Here is a 23,207-nt window from a genome sequence, read left to right as displayed (position 1 = left end):
TGCATTTCCTAAGAATATAGAGATTAGAGTCTACTTGAAGAGTCAAATGAAAGCTTAGAACTTCTTTAAATACTCGGTAGACTGAGAGTGTGATTCCCAATATGAAAATAATTGTTTATAATATACACCTCAGAGTTGTCAAAGGTAGCATGACTAAAACAGAATTATTCCTGTCCACATGTCTAGTAGGAACTGCTTTATATGTCAGTCTTAAATGCTCTTGAATTTTTGCAGTGCCTAGCAACTGTAATATTTTGACTGTAGTTAAAATTTGAAATATTTTATATTGAAACATTAATTCAGAATGTCAAGGAAATATTTTTTTTAATTAAGCCTGTTACAAAGTTATGGCTTCTTGTACATCAAACACTGTCAGATCAGATAAACTACTGTGCTGCTCGAAACCTTAACTAACAGCATGCTAAGAGTAAAATCTGTCTGACCTGATGTCTTTGTCATTCTCTTCAAGGTGTCCATTCACTGTTGGGGTGATAATGTACCAAAAAACTATGTCAATACCATATCTAATGCAAGAAGAACTCATTTCAGAGGACTTTGTGGTCATTTGAAATTTGCCTTTTTTTTCCTCATTTTGATATTTTTCTTGCAGAATCAGGATCGCTGAGGTCAGTGCTTAATAAAGAATCCCACTCACCCTTTGGATTGGATTCCTTCAACTCCAGTACAAAGGTTTCCCCGCTAACCCCAAAGCTGTTTAATAGCCTGTTGTTGGGCCCAGTGACATCTAGCAACAAAGCAGAAGGCTCCAGCCTCAGAGATCTGCTACACACAGGGCCAGGAAAGCTTCCTCAGGTCCCATTAGACACAGGGATTCCCTTTCCTCCAGTCTTTTCTGCAGCTTCTACGGTAAGCAATTTTGTATTCCTTCAACAATGTCTGTTATAGGAAGGAATTTCATGACGATCTAACAACTTTAATCTAAATTTTTTTACAGTATCATATTCTCAAATGTTGAAACAAATGTAATATCTAGCCAGGTCCACCACCCTACAAAGTTGTAGAGAATTTTGATGTTCATTGTTAGTTTTTATTTTGGTTTGCTGATGTCATGGAGAAGCTATTCCTTCCCAGAGACCAAGAAAGTGAGTTATGTATAGCCTTTAAATTGTTTAACTGATGATCAGCATCCCTATAAAAGCTCACTTTAAATTCTGGATCTTTAAAAGCATTGCAAGAGCATACTCTCCAAAAAGGCAAAAACTTGTGAGCAAATCAGTTCCTTAAAAAGCTTAAATGCCTTTCAAGTATATGTAAGATTGTAAATGAATTTAAGATGTGTTTAGTATTTCTGGAGGCTTGTTTTGGAGTAAAGATACTTTGTTTCTCTTTAATTTGTTTTGGAGGAAATAACCTTAAAAAAATAAAACCAACCAACCAATCAATGGTGCTTGAAATGCTTAAAAGCATTTAGTTCAAGAAAAGGGAAGGTCCCATGGGATTTATCAAGACTTAGGTCTTCCTAGAAGACTTACTCCAAAAGCCCAGGCAGATAGAATGAGGGAAGATGATGAAATGGCTTGTCTCATAGCAGATTTTTTTTCCTACATGTCAGATTTGGGGAATGGAACCTTAAAAATTGTTGTTTGCTATTAGTAGAGGGAACTGTAACTCTAAGGGAAAATATGTCACTGCTACAGGAAAGTGAATCCAAAAATACTATTTTCTCCTCTCATCACTGAGTACAAGCTACAATGTTGTGATCACGTTTTAAAGCAAGTTATTCCTGCAAGGCATGAGAGGGCCTGTCTCAGTTTGTATCTCTGTCCTCACAACTGTATGCATTCTCTCATCACCTTTAATCAGATTTGTTGTGTGCTTTAATTTTTTTTTCACTCTCTTGACCTCTGGTCTTCCAGTATAAGAGATGTAGTTAAGTTGTTGCCTGTATCAACAAGAGGCATTTAAGTTGTTTCTGTTATGACCCCCATCACTTTCTTATTACTCACATTCCTGTTCAGGAATCCTACAATCTGCTTGTAGCAGGTTATTTTAAATTTTACCATAGTAAAACAGGAGCATATCTGTTTCTGTTCTTACTGGATATATGCCTGTGTCTGTGCTGATTTGTTTACTGCTGCATATTTTTGTGATAGCAAAATGTTCATGACTGAAAGCTGAATGAGAGCAGATAATGTCTGCTGTTGCAAGATTAAATTTACCTCTGGGTTTACATCTTCTAGGGGGCCAAAGGTAAAGCCAGCCTGCCTAACTTTTTAGACCATATCATTGCTTCTGTGGTGGAAAATAAGAAGACATCTGATGCTGCAAAACGAGCTAGTAATTTAGCTGACACGCAAAGAGATGTGAAGGAAATGGTAATGGGCTTAAATGTTCTGGATCCACACACTTCCCACTCTTGGCTTTGTGATGGTAGGCTCCTTTGTCTTCATGATCCTAGCAACAAAAACAACTGGAAGATCTTCAGAGAGTGTTGGAAACAAGGCCAGGTGGGTGATGACAAATTGCCAACCCTTACGGCTTAAAAGTATCCTGACAGTTTAATCTCTACCTTTTTTAATGTGTCCATTCAAACTTTTGGCCAGTTGCTCCTGGGTGCATATGATGAACAAGGATTTCAACCGTAGCACTGTAAACAGGGGACACAGCAGCCCTGCCCACTGCATGCTGAACTGACTCAAGCATATGTGCTGTTCTCAGCTTGACAGCCTTTTAAGTTGTAGTGTGATTTGTGCTGAACCTGCTCTGCCACAGCCCATTAGTGAATCCATTATGATTCCTGCACGTATCTACCCCATACTTGATGCTTTATAGCCTCAGGAAAAGGTCCATTCTTTCCAGCTGCAGCATGTACAAGAATACAGGTGCTGCATGAAACAAGTTCTGCTAGAATTTTGGGGTATAGTGATGGCAGTGACTCATCCTGAGCCTGCAGCCTGTATGAATCCAAGTATTGCTTTGGATTCAGCATCTCATGTGTTGAGCACTCTACTGGATTGTCTGAGTGGTCATTGACTAATGAGGTCTTCAGTCAAGAGAGAGGACTTAGACCTGCTGCCAGCATAGCCACTATTTCAGATTTTAGTCCGTAGTGCTGCAGTTCTTAGACTTCTCCAGAGAGTCATTAATATTGGCCTGGTCAGGCAAGCTAAAGCTTAAGAAATGGGTAAGTAACTGCTGCTACTCAGGAAGCATACCCGTAGCTCTGACGGATTTTGGTGTCCATCAGTGTTCAAACTGTGTTCTTAGCATTTGGTTCCACAGCTACCTTTGACACTGTTACCTTCACTGACTACTCGGAATTGAGACCATTGGTGCTAGATTGGTATGTCCCTCATCTTCTCTTCTGGGGAAGTTCTTGTTGTCAGCTGTTCTGTTGTTATTGTTCTAATATTCTTGGAACTAACATTCCTTACTTATTTTGGATTGCTCGCAAGACATACATGCTGCTGAGCTGTGACAGAGGAGCAGATCAGGCTTCACGTTCCTCTTTTGGAACTCAGAGTCCATTCCTGCCAGTGGAAGAGTACTTCCCAGTTAACTTTAGCATGTCCCATGGGACTACACATTCTTTGCATCCACTAGGCACATGTGTAACTAGCACGTACCCATGAGAACTGCAAAGAGGCTTGTGCCACCACCAACCAGTTCCTTTTGTTGATTCTTCTAGTCAGCTACTAATAAGCGTTAGGGTCTACTGTACCTCCCTTGTCTGACTAGAAACGCAGCCTGCTGCTGGTATTGCCAGCTTTCCCTCTAATTGCAGTTGTCTTCTTGTCCTCCTGGATTCTTCCCAGAGTGCACAGGGACCTCATCTTTTTTGAACCTGTTGCATCTTTCTGAATTATGATTTCCGATCGTTTTTTTGCACTCCTGTGTTGTCAGTCATCTGCCTGTCTTGGCTAAGAGCTGTTAAATTTCTGGTCAGTATGCTCTGGCAATTTTCTCTCTGTCAGCAAATAATATTCTCCCTCTGAAGAGAATCCTAAATAATTTGGCAGCTACTGACAAAACACTTGCTCATCAGTATCTGTGCAGATTAGACTGGCTTTATCACCAGGTTCAAGATGCTGCATGCTTCCATGAGGTCCTTAATTGTTAATGAATCTTGAGATTCTCCTGATGGAGTCTAGAGATGGGATTACTGATTTTCTGTCAGATGAATGTGTAACTTCCAGTGCGCATCACCTTCTAAGCTGGTGCAGACTCTGAGGCTTTGGCCACAACGGTCACATTTATGTACTGTTTGTGAACCTCTGTTTTAGGCTTTTCCCCCAAATGTGCTAGGGATGCTTTTTGCATGATTTTATCATTCCGAGGCCCCTTTCATAGCAACAGTCCCATGCTTATTCAAGGATTCTCCAGTGATGTTGCACTCACACGAGTTTACTGCTGAAAGGCAGAAAGCAAGCTAAGAGGAACTCTTACTCCTGCACCAGACAGAGCAGGTGACCCAGATGTTCATGTTTTAGCAAGGTCATTTTAAACAGAATTTCTGAGAGCAGAGATGCTCTCAACAAAAACTATGTTTTGTCACAGTTCTCTTTCAACTGAATCCACAGCCCAGGTGCCCCTTTGAAAGTGAAGTCAAAGAACATGAGTTCCACCCCAAAAAAATCACCTTCCCTTTTCCTGTTCTGTGGGTTGAAAAAGGCTAATTGGAAAGTCTTAAATATCCCCTGGCCCCATAAACGCACCCTAGGCACTAGATCTGAGCCATATGAAAATCTTAGCCATGGTAGCATCCCAAACTGGTAACAGAGAAAGTTATTTTTCCTTAATGTTTGGATAACAAATGGCACTCCTAGTGTCATTCAAGATGAGCAACATTTTTCAAATACTATGTCTTAGAAATTGTCAGAAGTAAGTTAAACTACGTCTTATCCCAGGTTTTACCGGAAGACCATAGGATTATTTCTTTTTGGAGCTGTTTTTCCAGAGTGTTTTGCTGTCCTGAATGCAGTTCTTGCTCAGCTGGGGATACTGTCACATGATTCTTATCCTTATAGAAACATGTTCTTTTCTGAGTTTCTGTGCTAGGTGCTCTCTCTCCCTCCCGCCCCCTCTCTCTCTCTAAGGTGGTGTTGGAGGTTTTTGTTTTCTCCCTGTTTTCTGAGAGCAGATCTAGCACAAAATGTCTGCCAAACAAGTCTACTGTCTTTATATCTTGCAACCCTAGCAGTGTTCCTCACTAGAGAGAGAACGTTTTCTTTCTTTCATGGGAAATTCTCTGCTTAATAGCTGGAAGGGTTCTACTAGGTTAAGTAGATTTCTGTTCTTCCTGTTATTATGTTCAAGTGGTCAAGTGAATACAGCAGGGAACAAAATATGTCATTATTTGCCTGGGCTGAAGAAGACTAGCTTATCCATCAGCTTAAAGTCTACCTGGCAGGAGTTTCCACCCATCCTGTGAAAGGTACTGTGATTTCTTCCTCATCAATGATCCTTATTTTTTTTGTAGAATATGATTGAAGTCTATCCATTGCTTTAATGTTACAGTCCTTACTGTGATCAGGGAATATATTTAAATTTGGGATTAACATAATCTGCTCTGTCATTTTAGGGAAGTTTGCTACTTGTCAGGGACTTACATATTGGAAATGGTAGAACGACTGCCAAGTCTTATATGGCCCTCAGACATTTACCCCGTGCTGCTTTTCCACATAGGCACAAACAATACTTCTGGGAAGACCTGGACAGTATCAAGAGTGAATATATGGCTCAGGGAGTATTGGTCAAAGGCATGTGGGCCAGGTGGTTCTCTCAGTCTTTCCAGTGAGAGAGAAGTACTTGAAGAAGGGTGGACTGATCCTGCAAGCCAACTGTTGTTTGTGCGTCTGGTTTCAACAACAGGTTTTGGGGTTTTATTGTCATGGGAACCTTTTTGAGCATCAAGGACTTCTTGGAAGACCAGTGGGATAAAAGCATCTTTGCTAACAGGCTGGCCACCCTGATTAGGAGAGCTACAAACTAGGAATGACAAGTGAGGGAGAGGATAGCTTTGAGATACAAAAAGGAGTTAGCTGACTGGGTTGTCAAACAAGCTATGTGGGGTGATGTGAACAGGAAGGCTTTCATACTCAACAAAACAGAAATGAAAGGGGGTCCACCTCGAACCTGTTCCAAATAAGGAAATGTCTATATCACAGCATTTTGAGGAAAGCTCTCATACCATTTCTTGGAAATCAACAAGACCTTTCTGAAGTGCCTGCACAGTAAATGCATGCATCGTGAGGAACAAAATAGGAAGAATTAGCATGGGGTTGCAGGGCCACAGTCTTGTTGGTATAACAGAAGTGGTGGAATAACGCAACAGAGTATGGCAAGGGATAGGTACAGACTGTTCAGGAAGAACAGGAAAGAAAAGCAAGGAAGGAGTATTGCTGTTTGAGAGACCAGCTGGAATGTGTGAAACTGCATGAGAATGGATGATGAGCCAGTTGAGAGCTTATGGGTCAGGGTTAGCAGGTAGACTGGACTAACATGAGTAACATGATGATTAGTATGTGCTCTCCACCACCTGATCAAAAGGAAGTGATGAGGCCTTCTTCAGACATTCATACCATCATCAAACAAACTGATGAAGTACAAACTAGATAGGTGGGCAGGGAGGTGGGTTTAAAACTGACTGAAGTGCCATGCTCAGAGATTCGAGATCACTAGCACAAAGTCCATCTGGAAGCCGGTCGCTAGTGGTGTACACTAAGAGGTCAGTATTGGGTTGAGTACTATTTCACGGAATCACAGAATGGGCGAGGTTGGAAGGGACCTCTGAAGATCATCTAGTCCAACCCCCCTACTGAGCAGGATCACCTAGAGCACCCTGCGCAGGATGGCATCCAGGCAGGTTTTGAATATCTCCAGAGAAGGAGACTCCACAACCTCTCTGGGCAACCTGTTCCAGTGCTCTGACACCCTCACAGTAAGGAAATGCCCCCTCATATTCAGCCGGAACTTTCTGTGCTTCAGTTTGTGCCCGTTGCCTCTAGTCCTGTCACCGGACACAACTGAAAAGAGTCTGGCTCCATCCTCTCAACAGCTTCCCTTCAGAAATCTATATGCATTAATGAGGTCTCCCCTCAGTCTTCTCTTTTCCAGGCTAAACAGCCCCAGTTCTTTTAGCCTGTCCTTGTATGACAGGTGCTCCAGTCCTCTAATCGTCCTAGTAGCCCTCCTCTGAACTCACTTCAGTAGTTCTATGTCCCTTTTGTACTGGGGAGCCCAGAACTGGACAGAATACTCCAGTTGTGGCCTCACCAGGGCTGAGCAGAGGGGGAGGGTCACCTCCCTTGACCTGCTGGCAACACTGCCGAATGCAGCCCAGGATACCATTGGCCTTGGCCACAAGGGCACACTGCTGACTCATGCTCAGTGTGCTGGCCACCAGGACTCCCAGGTCTCTCTGCAGATCTGCTCTCCAGCAGGCCACCCCCTAGCCTGTACTGGTGCTTGGGGTTATCCCTCCTTAGGTGCAGGACCCTGCACTTGCCCTTGTTGAACTTCATGAGGTTCCTCTCAGCCCAACCCTCCAGCCTGTTGAGTTCCCTCTGAGGGTATCAGCCACTCCTCTGAGTTTCACATCCTCATTAATGACCTAGACACAGGGATGGACTTCAGCAAGTTTACAGACAGTAAAAATTTGGGAGCAATGGCTGATACATGAGATGGTTGTGCTGTTATTCAGGGAGACCTGAACGCCAGAGAACTGGACCAAGAGGAATCTCCTGACTTTCAACAAGGGGAAATACAAAGTCCTGCACCTCAGGAGGAGTAACCCCATGTAGCAGTACTTGCTGTGGGCTGACCAACTGGAAAGTAGCTTTATCTGGAGGGACTTTGTTATCCTGGTGGACGACAAGCAATGCATCCTCACAACAGAGAAGGCCAATAGCAATTTTGGGCTGCATTAGGAAGAGCTTTGTCAGTGTCAAGAGAGGTGGTCCTTCCCCTTTACTCAGCACTGGTTAGGCCACACGTGGAGCAGTGCGTCCAGTTCTGTGTTCCTAAGTGTGAAAGAGACATGGATTTACTGGAGCAAGTCTAGTGAAGGGTCACAAAGATGATTTAAGGGACTGAAGCATCTTTCAGGTGAGGAGAGGCTGACAAAGCTGGGAGTATTCAGGCTGGAGAAGAGAAGTTTTGTTGGAGTGTGTGGAAAATCTTATCAATGTGTATAAATACCTGATGGAAAGTAACGAAGAAGAGGGAACTAGACTCTTTTCAGTAGTGCACACTGACAGGACAAGATGGAATGGGCACAAATTAAAAAAAGGGAAGCTCAACCTGAACACAATAAACAGTTCTTCAGTGAGTGTGCACAAATACTGGAACAGGTTGCCCAGAGTCTTCATTCTTGGAGATGTTCAAAACCCAACTGGAGATGGTCCTAGGCAACCTGCTGTGGCTGACCCTGATTGAGCAGGGCAGCGGAGTTGGACTAGATAATCTCAAGAGGTCCTTTCCAGACTCTGTCGTTTTGTTGTTTGTTTGTTTGTTTGTTTGTTTTCAGAAGTTGGCAGGACTGAAGTAACATGCCCTTTTTGTTTTCTTAACCTTCACTCTTCTGGAGTTGAGGTTTCATTGCCACCTTCTAGATCTTAAAGGCTACGTGACAATATATTTGAAAAACAAAGCCACTTGTGTTATTATTCCCCAAGGGTTTTTTTCTTCCTTTTTTTTTTTCTCCTTCATGGAGAATTTTGAATGAATAGTCATCGTCATTTAGGAAATAAAATGGATACTCATCCTGTTAGAAGCCTTCACAGAACAATCCAGCTGAAGCAGTGTTTACTTACTGGGGTGTTTTTAAACAGCGTATCTTTATGGGTGCTTGTCTCTAACTTTTTGGATATCTTTGCCTAGAACTCTGATACTACTAGAATGTCTAGGGTCATATGTGCTCCTCAGGATTGTACTTAGCTCTTTCTTCATGTAAATAAAACCAAGGTCCACCTTCAAATCATTGCTAATGTGTAAGGCACAGCTTGAAGTTGATTCAACTTTGCACAGACGTGTGAACTGTCATTTGAACATAGCAGTAAACCTAAAGTTTTTCAGGTGGCATAGTCCATGTACAGTTTCATTTTTTCCCCCTCTTCTCTCTAAGTCTTGCAACTCTCTAGTGGTTGCAGTAAAGAGACTGAGACCCAAGTCATCATAAACTTAAGTCTTTGGCCAGTGTTGGGAGGATTGTCTGGTATACCTTTTTCCTAGTATTGTTAGTTTAGGAAACGCCTTGAGCATTTATGGGGAGAGGCTACTCAAATCTTGGTTTGGAATGTGTGTATGTGGTTAGTCTAAATATCTTAAAACTCATTTTGCAAGTAAACAGGTGCTTTTCTACCCCTTGATTTTGTACTAGAGAGTTAATGATGAACCGTCATTATACATAAAGAATGAGGGAACTAGTTTAAAAAAAAATCATATCAGAATATGAAAATTTCATATCAGTTTGTTTTAATACAAATGCAGTTTCTAGTGGTAGTGGCATTTGTGCTTAAACAGCAGGGGTGGTGGGACTCAAGACAATTCCACAGGTAGATTGACCTAGGATTGCCGGACCTCCACCCAGCTGCTCTCTCTTCTACAACAGGACAAGAGGAGAAAGTAAGATGTAGCAGCTTGTGGGTCAAGGATAAAGACAGGGAGATCAATTACCAGTTACAGTCACAGGCAAAACAGATGCAACTTGGGAAAAAATAATTTAATTTATTGCCAATTAATAACAGAGTAAGACGATGAGAAACAAAGACAAAACTAAAGCACCTTAACTGCACCCACCCCTCCTTCCTAGGCTCAACTTCACTCCTTCATTCCTGCCTTTTCTACCTCTTCCCCCCCACACTGAGTGGCATAGGGTGACAGTGAATGGAGGTGGCAGACAGTTCATAACACTTGATCTCTGATGCTCCTTTCTCCTCACCCTTTTCCTGTGCACCAGTGTGGGGTCCCTCCCATGGGATGCAGTCCTTCATGAACTCCTCCAAAATGAGTTCTTCCTGTGGGCTGCAGTTCTTCAAGAACTTCTCCAGCATGGGTCTTTTCCACAGGGTACAGTCCTCAAGGAACAGACTGCTCCAGTGTGGGGGTTCCTTATAGCTGTAGTTCCTTGCAGGAAGTCTGTTCCTGCATGAGCTCCTCTCCATGGGGTTGCATTTCCTGCCAGGAGCTTTCCCCTGCCTGGACTCTCTATAGGCCACAGCTTCTTTCAGGCCAGATCTACTTGAATCACTGTGGGCTCCTTGACAAGCTGCATTGTGGAGATCTGCTCTGCCACGGTACACTACAGGCTGCAGGGGGGCAGCCTGCTTCTACCATGGTCCCCTCCAAGGACTGCGGGGGAATTTCTGCTCCGGTGCCTGGAGCACCTCTCGTCTTCCTTCACTGACCTTGGTGTCTTCAGGGTTGTTTCCCTCGCATTTTTTTTCTCGCTCCTTTCTCACCTCTGTATAGTGTTTGTTTTTTTTTTTTTTTACCCTTTCTTAAATACGTTATCACAGAGGTGCCACCAGCATTGCTGATGGGCTCTGTGGTGGGCCTGTCCTGGAGCTGGTCAGAACTGTCCATGTCTGGCACAGGGCAGCCCCTGGTCTCATCTCACAGAGACCACCCCTGCAGTCCCCCAGCTACCACAGTCTTGACTTGTAAACCCAAGACGCTTGCCTTAAGAAGTCTAACATAGTATTGCTTCTAAGGTAACTGCACATTGCCTGGAACTGAAGCTTGCTCTGATTTTGGCTGTATCTTTGATGAACAAAAAACAGACATGGGTGAAAATAGATTTGTGGTGTCTTTTATAAAATAGTAGTCAGGAGTCTCAGCTCCAAAGAACGTTTGGCTGCATGTGTAAGAAATTTGGTTACAGTGGAGTAAGCATGCATCTTTGTATTCTCAGCCCGTGCTGGTATCTGGTGTCCATAAGAAGTTGAAGTCAGAACTTTGGAAACCAGAAGCTTTCAGCCTGGAATTTGGAGATCAAGATGTAGATTTGGTGAACTGCAGGAACTGTGCCATAATTTCAGACGTGAAAGTGCGTGACTTCTGGGATGGCTTTGAAATAATATCTAGTAAGTAATATCTATGGCTGACGAGTTTAACTGAGCAGTCTGTCTTGCTACCTTCAACTGCCCCTTTTCCACGTTTTCTCAAAAAAAAAAAAAAGTTCTGGTAGTTATAAGTCTCATCCAAAGAAGCCATTGCTCCTTAGATGTTGCACACCCTAGAAATTATTTTATTGAAGATGAAGTCTGGGCTGCCAAAGAAAACTTTGACATGTTATTTTGATATGTCAAAAGGTGATCCATTTAATGGGAAACTACTTTTTTGAACTTTCCTCAGTGAAATTAATCATCACTTACCATTATGAAGACAGTAAGTGATTTGACAACCCTTGCTCTACTTCCAACTTCAACATTTATTTTAAAACTAAAGGGAACCTGCAAAGCTAAAACAGACTGAAGGTTTTGAAACTAAAACTTAGACTTGCTGGAACACACCAACTAAATAAAATACTGTAAGTTTATATAAATTATGAATAGCAACGCTGTATAAATATTTCATGTGATAACACGTTACTAATGCTTGAGTTCTGCTTTGAGAAATCCTTCTGTCAAGTGTGCATGTGGAAGCTAACCAGTTAAAATTCCTGGGGATAAAACTGGTCTGTGTTCTGCTGGTCAGATTAAACAGCTTCTGAAAAGCAGGGAACGCTGTTTTAGAGTGTACACACCTATATCAGAGTGGTCTTATATTTGCACATCTTAGGGTTGTGACGGTTTGTTACAATGCTGTTGATTGTAGAACTGTTATCTATAAAATGATTTCCATATTTACTATGTGTACATAGGAAAAATTTTTGAACTATTGGACAGCTTAATGGAATGCTTATTCAACAGCAAACAAGGTTATAGATTTTTAGAATCCCAATATTCCCTTCCCTAGTCATGTCTAGTCAAAGAATTGGCAATTTTGGGCTTTTTAAAATATGGTTCCAAGTACACAGTCTTGTATTCTGTATCGTTAAATTTCATGCTATTCCCATTATTACTCAGAAGTCAATGGCCTAGAGGGATATAATGGTATAGTCTTTCTTTGTATTAACTGTAATTGGCAAACTTCACCAACTTTTCACTTTTTTTTTTTTTTTGCCAGGGTAATTTGTGAAAGTCTATTTATCTTCAAGAAATGTTATTTCTAGTTTGTCTCTAGATAGGTTCTTTTAGCAAAATCTACTGTTGAATTCCTTTTAGACAATGCCTTTACCACACTTTGTATGAGAAATGTTAGGGATCCAGGTTGGAAAACCTTATTTTTGCAAGTTTATTTTAAATACATTTTATTTATTGTTTTTCAGCCAAATGCAATCTCCAATTTAGAAGAGTATTATTTGCTGTTAGTCCAGAGTTTTCACATACTGACTTACAGAAAAATTGGGAATTATATAATGATTTTGACTTTTCTGCATTACATGAATTTTAGTTTTCTCAAATATGTAGATTTTTTTTTCATACTGTCATTTAGCTATTGAAGAGATGCAGAACAGCCTCTTAATTTGGAGCTGGTATTGAGATGATCCCTTAATTATGCTATATGATAGTTTATTTTAGTTAATTTTAATCTTTTGCTTCTTACTTTTAATATCTGTGAGTTCTAAGTGGACTTCTGGCAGTTCTAACTTTGTTTGGACCATTCTTAGACCTGGCTTTCTTTGCTGATCAGATTTCTGGATTTTGTTCTGTTTCATATAATTTATCAGATCATTATATTCTCCAAGTAGCTGTTCATTCTGTCCTTTCCAGGTAGCCTTCCTACAAGTTTCTTATCCTTGCTTGGAACAAAGATCCTTGATGAATTCAAAATCTTGAATACGGGAAGTTCTGAAACATCTTTAAATTTAAGTCCTTGAGCTTTTCAGTTCACTTGCCTCTCTAAAATGCCTAGCTCGTCAAAATTTGTTTTGTTTACATCTGTCATTTTGTTTTACATATCTGCAGTTCTTCATTTTCATTTAAAACAGATCATTTTTTATATTGCAAACTAGGGCTGTTTTCTGCAGCCTGTTAATTTGTTATGCAGAAGTGATTCACAGGTCTCCAAGTCCTAATTTCTTTTTACGTACTTTCTCTTCCAGTACTTCCAGTCAGCAGCTCTGCTAGCTTATGCAGTCTGATTTTTGTTTGTCTGACAATCCTTGCTATGGTAGAAAATGATAAAGAATGTTACTTTCTGGGGAACGGAGATGTGGAGGTAGCAGACTGCAGTCAGTCCTGTTTTCCATCTGATGATTTCTTGTAGAGTTGTGAAGAATCTGGTAAAGAGTGAACTCTGCTTCCTCTGTATGTTTTATGCCTAGTCTTCTAAGCTGCTACATGTATGCACTTCAGAATGCTTTCATAGCCATCCTAGCATCTGAGGCAAACAGCATTTGATGTTGAAACTAAAGTCTGTCTTCCTCAGTAACTGCCTGCTATTTAGCTTTTAAGCATGGTGTATTGTGGTTTCTTGTTTTATACTGAGGTTAGGATTGATTTCAGAGCATTAGACTTTGTTAAAGGCAGTAAGGTAAAATGCTTTGAAAAGCTTGTTTTCAGAGTTGAATAAAAACTTTTTTAAAACTTAGTAGCTGTGCAAGATCTGTTAGACTTCTGCTGTAGATAATGACACAACCACTGTCTAATTGTTAACACTGTTATTTGGTTGTATTATGATAATATTTGGGAGTGCTCCCCCAAAAATCAGGACTCATTTTGCTGTGCAATGTAAAAAAACATATAGCTTAAACAAGGTCATGTGTTGTGTTTAAAAAATAAAAAATAAAAAAATGACATGAATAAATCTTAATCTGTTTCTTACAGAGAGGCTCAGGTCAGATGATGGTCAGCCAATGGTACTAAAGTTAAAGGATTGGCCTCCAGGGGAGGACTTTAGAGATATGATGCCTACAAGGTAAGTAAACCTTAGCAGCAATGCACTAGAGATATATTGACAGTAGAGCAGAGGAAAGCATGTTTTTGTTCTCTTTGCTCTCTAGATTTGAGGACTTGATGGAAAATCTTCCTCTTCCTGAATATACCAAGAGGGATGGCAGATTGAATTTGGCCTCTAGGCTGCCAAGCTACTTTGTCCGTCCCGACTTGGGTCCCAAAATGTACAATGCCTATGGTATGTGAGAGTATTTCTGAAGATGTTGATTTTTTTGACTTTCTATTATTTTTGGGGCATATGCAAGACTGGCATTAATCAGAACTTTGAGAACTTATCCTATAGCACACTTCTGGTTTTTTTTGCATTCTTCCTGTGATCTATTCCTATGCTAGTCCTCTGATTCTTATATGTGCCTTTTTTTTGTGTTGTAGTTTCCAAGCAATGTGATATGTTTGCAAACAATTATTATTCAATACATATAATAAGCATAATACTGAGACAGGATTCAATGAAAAGTTGATATCTTTTTGAGATCAAGTGCTACAGTTGAAAGAAAAATTAGCCAGTGGTTAAATGGGCTCAGCTTGGGCTTGAGGGAAGCCTGTCTTGGAGCTGGCTAGAACCACCGGTAGTACAGAGCAGCCCTTGGTCTCATCTGGTAGAGGCCAGCCCTGCATCACTTTGCTACCAAAACCTTGCAACGTAAACCCAGTACAGTAATTTCTTTAGTGCTCTTTCAGTATTTAAGATACAGGGATGCAGTGTTTTTTAAGATCTTGAATTCCAATTATATATATATGGCTAGAGTAACAAGTCACCTGAGGACAAGAAAGATTTATCGTTTCATATTTTTGGAATAAAATGTTTTAACTCAGTAATCAGATGTAGGTTAGACTTATGCTGCAAGCCAATGTTTTGTATTTCTGAGAATGTGTTTGTGGGGCTACTTTGCCTTTTTTTTTCTTTAGCACAACTGTATGACCACAAATAAAGGATTTAAGAAGTCGAGGGGGGGGGATTACGAACTTAGGTAAATTGAGTGGTTTTTTACAATATTTAAAGGTGTCCAATGTTTTGGTTTATGTATTATTAGACACATAAGTTGAGTGATGAAGGCTCTACACCAAAGAGCCTACACCTAGTTAAGCAATATAAAACTAAGAGTGCAGCAAGAAGCAAAGTAATAAGTAAAGGTTAATTTTTCTTTGTATACTGCTAGTTGCTGACAGCAGCAGGAGTGGATTCATTTTGTTAAATTTATCTTGAATATCAAATTTTCTTTTCCACTGTATAAGAGTTCATGGAGGGAATGCTGATAGTATTTTTTAGCATGGAATATAACCCTCTAGTATTTGATCCTCTTCAGATGTATAGATCTTAGTCCAAAGAGGGAAAGTATTATGCTTTATTTACTTTAAAACAGAAAGAAAATATCTAGCTAGGTCTGCCTTCAAAAAGGTTTTTGTACCTTTTTTACTTTATAGCTGCTAGGAATAGGATATATAATAATTCCTATAGGAACTAGGAATAGGAACAGTAAGTTTGCCCATGGTGAATGAGAATGTCCATGGTGAACTTTTCCAGTGTATTAAATGTATTTCAATTGTAAATATGACTTTGTTTTCTGAATGTGTGGTATAGGGAAGTTCTTAATGATGAGGTAAATTTTTTTCCCGTGTTTAGCATTTTCAAGGACTATTCCAATTTCTTCCCATTAAGATGGGAAAATTGTGTTTGAAGCTTAGTTCTTAGTGATATTCAGTTACCTGAAAAAAAGACACATTTGTAGAAGTTGACCATGGAGAAATCCTATTCTATTCAACAAGTTTTGTGTGTATAGGACCCTTAAATATTGACCAATTTTTATATATAAATACCTAAACTCTTTAATGCAAAAATTGACATTGATGATGCTTTTCCCAGCATACTCTGCGTGACTTAGATCAGTAGCAAATAGCTATGGGAAGAATGACCCTTCTTTCATTATAAACTATTACTTCTGGCAAAGCACAGTTTTGGGTCTGGAGGTTGTAAGAACCCTTACCTGAAGTCAGCAATTAATCTGTCTATTATGAATATGTCCAGTCTGTTTTTTGAACTTATATTATGTTTATCCATATTTGTATTTTAGTTGTGCTTTCCTAAATCCATGTTAAAACTGTCTAAATTAGTTGTTTGTGGTTGATTATGGTGGGTACTGTACGGTGAGTTGAGCTACTGTTCCCAAAAACTTACATTTTAAATGAAAGAGAGATAATTGTGATGGTGATTCTGAAACACAATGGGTAGTCTCGTGGTCATAGTTCTGTTAGTGTTTGCTGATGTGACGTTTTTGTAATCTGTTAAATTTCTTTCCTTTGATACTTGCTAGAGGAGATGGTAAAACAAAAAGTAGAGGGAGTGCCATTGAAGGATCAGAGGAAGAGAGAAGAATGTCTTATGTGAGAAAGTGAAAGAATTAAGCAGTAAACATTTGAAGTCTCACTCTAGCCATTACTCATAGCCACTTTAGAGGAATGAGTGTAAAGGTATAAGCACTTGAGAGTCTACAGGTGTTTTCCTTTACTCAATTGTAATCTGAATTGTTAACAATGATTTGGACAATAACTACTGTGAATTCAGTGGACCATGTGGATTTTACAGCTAAGTATGAAAAAATAATTAACTGCTGGAGGCGTATACTTGTGACAGTCCAATGATGTGCTATGCAAAGGATGCTGCTAATACTAGTTATAGCAGATGAGGTTTCTCTTGTACCGCCAAGCAAAGGAAGTCAGTGCCAGAGAACGCATACTACCTACCTGTATTACAAAAGCAAAGTTCCTTACTGCAGATTATATAAATGACCCTCAGGGAGACAAAATTGTTGAGTACAAATTCAGTCTGTTTTTAAAATGCCTGTTTTCTCATGATGGGTTGAACTATACTTGCTGCTTCTATTTAAAAATAACAATACTATTTTTCAGTAAACTTTTTACTTATGCCATATATGACATGAAAATTACTACAGCTGCTCCTTGACATTGGTTTCTGCTTTCATTGCTGCATAAAGGCAGCAGATTAGAGAGCTTTTTCAATAAGGTTAATTTTTTAGAAGCTTAAATAGGATCTTATTTTATTTTACACTATTTTATAGGCTTAATCACTGCAGAAGACAGACGAGTTGGTACTACAAATCTGCATTTGGATGTGTCTGATGCTGTTAATGTCATGGTGTATGTTGGAATTCCCATTGGGGAAGGAACCCATGATGATGGTAATGTTTGAGGAAAGATGTTTTCAGTCCATTAAAAATCAACTGTATATGTGAAACTATACTTTTTATTGCTTAAGCTTACTGTAACTGAGAGACATAACCCAAATGTTTTTGTTATATATTTAGTTCGCTACATCTGCAGCGTGTATTTAAAAGTACAGTAATATTTCATTGGTTCCCGACTGTCAAAGAAGCAGAGCTTTCATAGAAATTAGACGCATGTGCCTCAAGAAAGTAGGAGAAAGGTTACTTTTTCTTCTCCTTATATTTGAATAATTATAGCTAGTTCGGTTTGAATTCATGACTGAGTTTTCTTATTAGTTGTCAATTGTCACACTGCCTGAATTTTAAGGTGAAGCTTGAGGCACTTAGAAAAGGTACTCTAATGCAGCAGTTGCAGTGTGGCTGGATTTAGTGTCTCAAAAGGCTACTTCCTGTTCTGTATGTCAAAAATCAGAAGCTTCACAATCATATTGGTTTCATGTGGATTCCCCTTTCAGAAGTTTTGAAAACAATTGATGAGGGAGATGCTGATGATGTAACAAAGCAGCGAATCCATGAAGGAAGAGAAAAACCTGGAGCATTGTGGCATATCTATGCTGCCAAGGATGCTGAAAAGATAAGGGAACTTCTCCGGAAGGTATGTTTTTGACAAAGTCTAGAGCCTACATGGTATCTTGACAAGCTTAATTAGAGCAGCTGAATGATACAAATTGCTATTGACATCAAGTGCATACATATTTTTACACTGTCTTTGAAGATATTATTTTTTTTTCCACAGGTCTTTAGCCTGGTATAGGATTTTCATGCTAATTACTAATGCATATCATGCTAGTTAAGACCTAAATGAACTTGATGAAGTAGCGTCCCACTTTGAAATAGTTTAAAGATATGTTTGGTATGTGCTTTGGTACAGAGCTTTTTGTGAGACAGCAGTATCGAGGTACTGCGTCATGGTTCGTTTTCTTTTTTATCTTGTATCTTGGCCCTAGGTTGGAGAAGAGCAAGGCCAAGAAAATCCCCCAGATCATGACCCTATTCATGACCAAAGCTGGTACTTGGACCAGACCTTACGTAAGCGACTCTATGATGAGTATGGTGTACAAGGTTGGGCAATAGTGCAGTTCCTAGGAGATGCTGTGTTCATTCCTGCTGGTGCTCCCCATCAGGTAAGTATGCCAACTCTAGGCCATATTGACAAATAGAATTGAAGTAGAAGCACAGTAGAACTGTGACTTCCAAATAACTGTTAGTTATTGTTGCTGATTTAAGTTTGTTTTTCTGTGTATGCAGTTCTTACAGGATCTGTTTGAATTGAATCTTCATCATTATGTTAGTAAAAATGATAAAAATACCTGAATGAAGTGTACAATACTGTGACAGAATTAAGAAAATAATATTTAGAATGAATGGTTGGAAAACATTTCTGCATAGTAAAACTTCAGTCTAGGGAACAGAATTCTGATGAAGTGTGGAGAACAGACAGGAAGTTATGTTTTGCAAGAGTAGCATGTGAGGGAGGACAAGGGGACATCTGAGATGTCATGTATTTTGTTCTAACATTAGAGACACAATTTTATTTGAAACCAAAATAGGTTTCAGTTCCTGTTTCTGGTAAGCAAATGCAGAAGAACCAAACATCCTGTTTTTATTTTTTGTATTGATTCTGTATGGTTTGTTCTAGGTCCATAATTTGTACAGCTGCATTAAAGTGGCAGAAGATTTTGTATCTCCAGAACATGTGAAGCACTGCTTCCGTCTGACCCAGGAGTTCAGGCATCTGTCTAATACACATACAAACCATGAGGATAAACTGCAGGTAACCATTTATGATGTAGTCACTAAATATATCCTGTGTTTGGCCACATTTTAGTATTAGAAACATGTAACTAATGATTTAAAAGAAACAACAACAACAAAACAACTTTACACAACATTGGAGGTTCTCATTTGATAAGTATTTCAAATAATAATTGTGTATCTATGTCTACAGTATCATATAAACAAAAATTAGTAATAAACTTCTGGCTTTCCAAAGAACTATCCCACTATTGGACTAGTGCATGTGTCAGTTTTAATTAGTGTATAAATGGCTGAATCCTGAATATCAGTGACATATAGCAGGAAAAAATCCTTACTAAAAAAGCAAAAGGCAATGCTTTGTTTTGAGGAGATATTTATTTCACTAATGACACCTATATTTGTTTCTGTATTACCTGAAAGAGAGTTGCTGTGGACTGAAAGGCTTGCTTATGTAAACCAATCCTGAAAAGGAAAACGAAGTGTGTTTTGGCTTCGAAGAAATGCAACTGCTTAAACCAGTAACTAAGCGCAGAATACTATGTTCACTAAAAAGAAATAGAACATTGTGTTTAAGGCAGTAAGTCATACATAGGGAAGACTGTAAGGAGGCCCTTCTTGATTTCACTGATACATGCCTCTAAAGAGTTAATATTTGTGTAGTTTACAAATTTTGTTGTCAGCATTCTTTTTGTATTAGCAATCTCATGGGTGTAAAATGAAGGTGGAGCAGAAATCTGCTGAATGGCTTTTTCTTGAAAAGATGACTACTCAATATGTAACCATTCTCCAGTATGTCACCCAAGAATGTCAGAACTTACCAAGTTGATTCTCTCAAAGAATTTGCTGAAAATTTGCCATGAGCTTCTATATGGTTTTGCATGAGATTTTAAAGTAAAGCAAAACTCTCACCTCTCACTGCACAGGATTTTAAAGTAAAGCAGAACTCTATACACACGTCGTCAGGATTCATCTTCAAACACTGTAGCTCTTCAGCTGTAGTTATAAAGATGAGGAAGTGTGCCTATAAATGAATAGGTTGCAAAAAATGAATAATGCTCATTAGCCAAGTAAAAATTATAATAAAAAAGCTGGTTACTTACTGACAAAGTAGCCCAGTGAAAATGAATAGTGGTTACATTTAGGTTGGGTATTAGGAAACACCTCTACTCTGGGAGGGTTGTAAGGCATTGGACCAGGCTGTCCAGGGAAGTGGTTGAGTCACTATTCCTGGAGGCGTTTAAAAGATGTGCAGATGTGGTGCTTAGGGATGTGGTTTAGTGGTAGACTTGGCAGTGCTAGGTTAATGGTTGGACTTGATGATCTTGGAGGTCTTTTCCAACCTAAAGGATTCTGTGATTCTATGATTTGTGCCTCATAAGTGATCTTTGCAATGTTTACTTATTTTTCCTAATTTTCCTGTACTATAGTGTTAATGTATTACAATATTTTTATACGTATGTATGTTTCTGTGATAGATATATGTATATGGGGTAGAATAACTCAAGTCCTTTAACTGTCACACAAATGATACAAAAGACTGAGATCATGTGTATATTGGGGAAAATATTGGCGCTTCACAGTTAGTTGAACTGGCACAGTTAAACTACTTGAAACTGAATTCACATAAATCTGAAACGAGATATAGCTTTGACTGTTAGATAGCTCAACACAGAACAGAATACTGTGGTTACTAGTGGATTTTTCACCTCTAATCTTGCTTGCCTTTCTGTAAGATGCACAAATTCCTTTTGGGCTTGATTCATATGTATTTGTAAGTGACTTGGATCAAAAGGACTTCTTCAAAGTCTTTGCATGACTTAAAAGTGTACTTCCTCATAGCTCTCATGAAGGAGAGGCTTTATCTTAAAATAACGTGAATAAATCGGTTGCTGTGTTACCAAGTTGCTGTGTGTAGGTCTCTGAAATATTTGTGTAGTCTAGCTGTGACAGTTTAAATGTGTGCTGATATACTAAAGCCGTAATAGTATATACTTTGTAAGTATATACTTACAAAGTATATATTATATATACAAGTATATAACTTACTATCACAAATTCAACTGCCAGCATTGATTGCATAGGTATGTTAGACTCCTTGTTAGTCTGGAGAAGTTGACTACTTTTTTCTTCTTTTACAGGTGAAGAACATTATCTACCACGCAGTGAAAGATGCTGTTGGCACACTGAAGGCTCATGAATCCAAACTAGCTAGATCGTAGGAACTGCTAATTCCAAATGCCCTGTGAAGTAAGCCTTTTGCTCACAGTATATACAGGGACTGCATGACTGCCTCTGCAGGAGCAGAGGCTTCTCACTAAGAGCTGGTGTGGTCAGTATTACACACACTCTTCAGCCACTGTTTTCTATGCTGCCTCAACGCTGAAGGTCTAATGGAAGGTTGCACTGTTACATGCAGAATTCCAGATTCTAATGAAAGGTGCCATGTCCCTTTCTTGTGGCCTTTTGCAAATTGGAAGAACATGGAAACCACTTGGTGTTCCTGCATATTATGAATAGAAATGGTGTAAAGAGTGTGGGTGTTTTTCCTCATGCCTAGTTAGTCTCCACAAAGTTAGAAGGAATTTGCTGGAAGTGGGTTGTCCTACTGCAGATTTAGTTGATAGCTGCTAAAGGAGTGTGACCAACAGTAGCCCAACTGCAGAAATTTAAGTAAACTTCCCATGTGAAATACAGGCCAAGGAAAAAGATAAAGCTATTCTCTGCACTCCCCTTCTTGTAGCCATTTCTCTATACACTGTAGAGTTGCAGAAATAAAGGGAGAACCCACTTTTTTTTTCCCCAGAAGGCTCCAGAAATAGGAGAATTGTGTATTTAGTGAAAAACTAGGTTTGTAGTGAAACAGTTAATATTTCATGAAAGTAGATATTTTTAGTATTTTTGAAGTACCACAACTGTTCTTGGATTTTCAAGGAAAGGCGCATTACATTTAGTCTTCCTTTCAATAAAATAAAGACGTGATTTTTAGAAAGCAGTCCAAAATAGCACAAAAACAGCCAAAGGAGAGTGAATAGAAATTGACACCCCACCTCCCTTGCCCATATTCCTCACCCACCTTCTCCTCTATCCCCATGTCTCCGCTGCTTCCTCAGAAAGAGAAGTAAAAAGAACTATGAACTCTGTTCTCATGTAGAGATGTTGTACATCTCTCCCTGCACTGGTAACTGCAGGCAATAGTTCACCCCAAACCAGTGCTTGCTGAAAACATCTATCCTTTCCAAAAGTGAAGGAAATGTTAACTTTCAGAATCAATTTTGTCCAGAACTATTTTAAGTAAAACGTTTCTGCTTGATAGAACTGTATTCAGAATTTGCTAATGTCAGCATTGATGCAATGGATTTCATTGTCTGGGTACATGGGGAAATATATCTACCTTATATCCAGCTGTACTGTAGTGCCACCTGCAGGCCTGTTAATATGTTCACGGTTATTTCATTTTTTTAAAATAAAAGTCATTTACTGTAACAATCTGGGCAATTTCTTTCAGTTTTGGCCACTGATACTCCTGCTTTGAAGTTATTTCAGTTTCTGCTAGTGGTAGTGTAGGCTAGCTGATAATTTCTTGCCCTGGGCCTGGCTTGGGTATTTTAGGCCTGGGGTCCCAAATATATGCAGGCAGCATACCAAGCTGTCTTCAGACTCTTGATTAAAACTAACTCATGAGTTAATTTTGGCAGAGCATCTGTCTTGTCATAAACCACATCTCTTGTGCTGTGCTCCCTGCCTCTTGCTGTCTTTCTACCAGGCTGGGATTCAGAGTTGCCCTCTCTACTGAAGAAATAGATGGGCTTGTAAAGATTTCTTGGTTTCTGGCCTTGGAGATTGTGATGGCGGTAGCAGTTCTTTTCACTGACCCGCTGGCTGGCAGCATTTCAGGTTGATTGCTTGATTCGAGTAGTTTACTCCTTGGCTTCATACCCTTGCAGCTGTCCTTCAAGTATGGGCTATGCCAGTCTTCTACAGATTAAAAGGATTATCCCAGACCCATGAACCATTCAGCATCAGTATTATACCTGTTACACAGAGTTTCTTGTGCTCTCCTAATGGACTCTGTGCATACAAACCATTCTCAATGACTAGTTATAGTTGAGATGTTTCCCCCTTTTTGCATATGTATCAGCAATTATAAGAGTTAGATGAAGATCATAAGGACAAAGACTTAGCTGTGTGTAATACAATAGCTGGGTCATTCGCAGTGTGGTGATCTACAGAAAGAGTTCTGCATCTC

General features: G+C 39.5%; 1 protein-coding gene across 3 annotated transcripts in view; it reads left to right on the top strand.

Moving 5' to 3' along the window:
- Window positions 1–22,951, top strand: part of KDM3B (lysine demethylase 3B) — a 52,888-nt gene extending 29,937 nt beyond the window's left edge. For all 3 annotated transcript variants that reach the window (XM_040573959.1, XM_040573960.1, XM_040573961.1), the window contains exons 15-24: window positions 611–867; window positions 2,202–2,468; window positions 10,874–11,045; window positions 13,833–13,923; window positions 14,009–14,139; window positions 17,039–17,158; window positions 17,659–17,798; window positions 18,151–18,327; window positions 18,843–18,977; window positions 21,100–22,951. In XM_040573959.1, coding sequence (XP_040429893.1) covers window positions 611–867; window positions 2,202–2,468; window positions 10,874–11,045; window positions 13,833–13,923; window positions 14,009–14,139; window positions 17,039–17,158; window positions 17,659–17,798; window positions 18,151–18,327; window positions 18,843–18,977; window positions 21,100–21,180 — 1,571 coding nt within the window. In that variant the 3' untranslated portion in view covers window positions 21,181–22,951. The remainder of the gene's footprint in view (window positions 1–610; window positions 868–2,201; window positions 2,469–10,873; window positions 11,046–13,832; window positions 13,924–14,008; window positions 14,140–17,038; window positions 17,159–17,658; window positions 17,799–18,150; window positions 18,328–18,842; window positions 18,978–21,099) is intronic.
- The last annotated feature ends 256 nt before the right edge of the window (window positions 22,952–23,207 follow it).

This window comes from Cygnus olor, chromosome 14 (assembly GCF_009769625.2).
Source record: "Cygnus olor isolate bCygOlo1 chromosome 14, bCygOlo1.pri.v2, whole genome shotgun sequence".
Classification (NCBI taxonomy): Eukaryota; Metazoa; Chordata; class Aves; order Anseriformes; family Anatidae; genus Cygnus; species Cygnus olor.
Note: the sequence above shows the minus strand (reverse complement) of the source record. Positions and strands in the feature narration are given on the sequence as shown.